Here is a 3683-nt window from a genome sequence, read left to right on the forward strand (position 1 = left end):
CTTGTTTGACTCTCCTGGCTTGCCGTCGCCGAACCGGATCGCCATGGCAACGGGGGATTAACAAAACCACCACGCCGCCTTTTAGGAACCTTGGAAATCGGACAACCCGGACGGCGTTGACGTCATTGTCCATTGTGAGCAAAACGGCAAACGCGCGTGACGTCGTGGACCACACCCGGGTGTCAAAGTTGGTGATAAGCAGTAAATAATAAGTATCTTTCGCCGTTTTACGTAGTGGGTCTCCAAGTCCCCACCCCACACCAAACGAGAAACCGGAAGTTTCGATTTCCAAGGGAAAAGGAACGCACCATCAGACTTGAGGCAGCATTTTGACAAAGAGAGAAGATGTTCGCCATCACCGTTAAAAGTTTCTTTTTACCGAGGCTATTTTTTTTAAAAGTTGTCTTTAGATGAATAACCCATTCGGTTCGTAGTCATTCACTGACAGCGCTTGCATTTAGGGGATTTGCGTAAATAAACAATGGCTGGAGTTTAATGCTGCACTTTATGAAAACAATGGATCCATGTGGAGTTGCGCACAGGAGGAAAGTGGACGTAGCTGTTGTGAGGCCAAGGGTTACAGACCATGTTGAGCAGGTAACTTTATTTTTACCTTATATTAACATACATTTTTTAATCATTAAGAGATGAAATGATTGACTTATATTTAATGCCTTATCTTATTTCTTATGGTTGTAGTCTGCACGACTATGTAATGTTCTAATTAAATCAATCAAACTTTATTTATGTAGTGCACAGGCAAGTTGCAACACAAATATTTTATTTTCCCCAGTAAAAAAATAAAAAGTATTTTGTATGTTCCATCCATCCATCCATTTTCTACTGCTTATACCAGGGGTCATCAACGCGGTGCCCGCGGGCACCAGGTCGCCCGTAAGAACCAGATGAGTCGCCCGCTGGCCTGTTCTAAAAATAGCTCAAACAGCAAATAGCTCAAATAGCAGCTCACTTACCAGTGAGCTGCGTCTATTTTTAAATTGTATTCATTTACTAGCAAGCTGGTCTCACTTCGCTCGACATTTTTAATTCTAAGAGAAACAAAACTAAAATAGTATTTGAAAATCCAAGAAAATATTTTAAAGACTTGGTCTTCACTTGTTTAAATACATTAATTAATTTATTTTTACTTTGCTTCTTATAACTTTCAGAAAGAAAATTTTAGAGGAAAAATACAACCTTAAAAATGATTTTAGGATTTTTAAACACATATACCTTTTTACCGTTTAAATTCCTTCCTTTTCTTTCCTGACAATTTGAATCAATGTTTAAGTATTTTTTTTTATTGTAAAGAATAATAAATACATTTGAATTTAATTCTTAATTTTAGCTTAAGTTTTTTCGACGAAGAATATTTGTGAAATATTTCTTCAAACTTATGATTAGAATTCCAAAAAATTATTCTGGCAGATCTAGAAAATCTGTAGAATCAAGTTTGAATCTTATCTCAAAGTCTTTTGAATTTCTTTTGGGGCGGCATAGCTCGGTTGGTAGAGTGGCTGTGCCAGCAACATAAAGGGTTGCAGGTTCGATTCCCTCTTCCGCCATCCAAGTCACTGCCGTTGTGTCCTTGGGCAAGACACTTTACCCACCTGCTCCCAGTGCCACCCACACTGGTTTAAATGTAACTTAGATATTGGGTTTCACTATGTAAAAGCGCTTTGAGTCACTAGAGAAAAGCGCTATATAATTCACTTCACATTTAAAATTTTTGTTCTGGAAAAGCTAGAAGAAATAATGATTTGTCTTTGTTAGAATTATAGCTTGGTCCAATTTGTTATATATTCTAACAAAGTGCAGATTGAATTTTAAACTATTTAAAACATGTCATCAAAATTCTAAACTTAATCTTAATCAGGAAAAATGAGTAATGATGTTCCATAAATTATTTTTTAAATTTTTCAAAAATATTTGAATTAGCTTGCTTTTTGTCTTCTTTTTTTCGGTTGAATTTTGAATTTTAAAGAGTCGAGATTGAAGATAAACTATGTTTCAAAATGTAATTTTAATTTTTTTTGTGTTTTCTCCTCTTTTAAACCGTTCAATTAACAGTTTTTTTCATCATTTATTCTCTACAAAAAACCTTCCGTAAAAGGAAAAAAAATCTACGACGGAATGACAGACAAAAAAAACATTTTTTTATATACATATAGATTTATTTATTAAAGGTAAATTGAGCAAATTGGCTAATTCTGGCAATTTATTTAAGTGTGTATCAAACTGGTAGCCCTTCGCATTAATCAGTACCCAAGAAGTAGCTCTTGGTTTCAAAAAGGTTGCTGACCCCTGGCCTATTCCCTTTGGGGTCGCCGGGGGCACTTGTGCCTATCTCAGCTACAATCGGGCGGAAGGCGGGGTACGCCCTGGACAAGTCGCCACCTCATTGCAGGGCCAACACAGATAGAAGCAGAAGCATATTAGGAAGTTTTCAGTAACAAACGTGTCCGCATCATTCGACGTGCTGCTTCGTGATCTTGATGTAATGACTTACTGTGACTGCTATAGGTTGCCAAAATAACAATTAGCCACCCCAGTTCAACTTAGACAGTCTAGTCCAGGGGTGTCCAAAGTGCGGCCCGCAGGTTATTTTTTAACGGCCCCACGGCACATTTTAAGTTAAAGTTAAAGTACCAATGATTGTCACACACATACTAGATGTGGCGAAATTATTGTCTGCATTTGACCCATCACCCTTGATCACCCCCTGGGAGGTGAGGGGAGCAGTGAGCAGCAGCGGTGCCGCGCCCGGGTATCATTTTTGGTGATTTAACCCCCAATTCCAACCCTTAATGCTGAGTGCCAAGCAGGGAGGTAACATATCCAATTGTTATAGTCTCTGGTATGAATTCAATTGAAAAGAATAAAAAACATAAAAAGTGGTATACAAGAGCAAAGAGGTGAAATGTAACAATATATTGTTGCAATGCTATACTCTTATAACACAAAGCTGCCATGCAGGCTTTTTCTTTCTTTTAAAAATAATAATGAATCAAAATCAATGTCATTTTGAATTATTGACCTATTCAAGGATCCGATTACGTCACGTTATATATTCCACTTTGATATATTTTTGGGGAAAATGTTGCATATTTTGGGTTTTGCCATATAAAAAAACTGAGCTTTTTTTTTTTTTTTTTTAAAGAAGGGCTTAAAACAAACAAAAAAAATAACGTCAATAAAACTAATAATTGACGGATAGATCTGAAGTTGATCTCGAGTTTATTCTGCTAAAAGTTGAATTATTGACCTATTCAAGGCTCCGATTACGTCACATTAAATATTCCACTTTGATATATTTTTGGGGAAATGTTGCATATTTTGTGATTTGCCATATAAAAAAACTGAGCTGTTTTTTTAATTTTTTTTTTTTAAAGAAGGGCTTAAAACAAACAAAAAACATAAATGACAATAAAACTAATAATTGACGGATAGACCTGAAGTTGATCTCGAGTTTATTCTGCTAAAAGTAGACGGTAAAAAAAAAAATGTAGTTTATTTTTTAACATTTTAATGAGTAGGACACTTTTGGAACCCAATTATTTTTGTGTGATTTGTTTTTAAGTGTCATTGCTCCAAAAATAATAATGAATCAAAATCCAAAATTAAGGCTCCAATTATTATATAATCTCAAATATTCCACCTAAAAAAATTTTATTGGGTGAAAA

General features: G+C 35.5%; 1 protein-coding gene across 1 annotated transcript in view; it reads left to right on the top strand.

The window, feature by feature from the left end:
• Positions 1–57: 57 nt before the first annotated feature.
• Positions 58–3683, top strand: part of LOC133550981 (cilia- and flagella-associated protein 69-like) — a 41804-nt gene continuing 38178 nt past the window's right edge. The window contains exon 1 of the mRNA XM_061897198.1: positions 58–597. Coding sequence (XP_061753182.1) covers positions 496–597 — 102 coding nt within the window. The 5' untranslated portion in view covers positions 58–495. The remainder of the gene's footprint in view (positions 598–3683) is intronic.

The sequence above is a fragment of the Nerophis ophidion genome, linkage group LG04 (assembly GCF_033978795.1).
Source record: "Nerophis ophidion isolate RoL-2023_Sa linkage group LG04, RoL_Noph_v1.0, whole genome shotgun sequence".
NCBI lineage: Eukaryota > Metazoa > Chordata > Actinopteri > Syngnathiformes > Syngnathidae > Nerophis > Nerophis ophidion.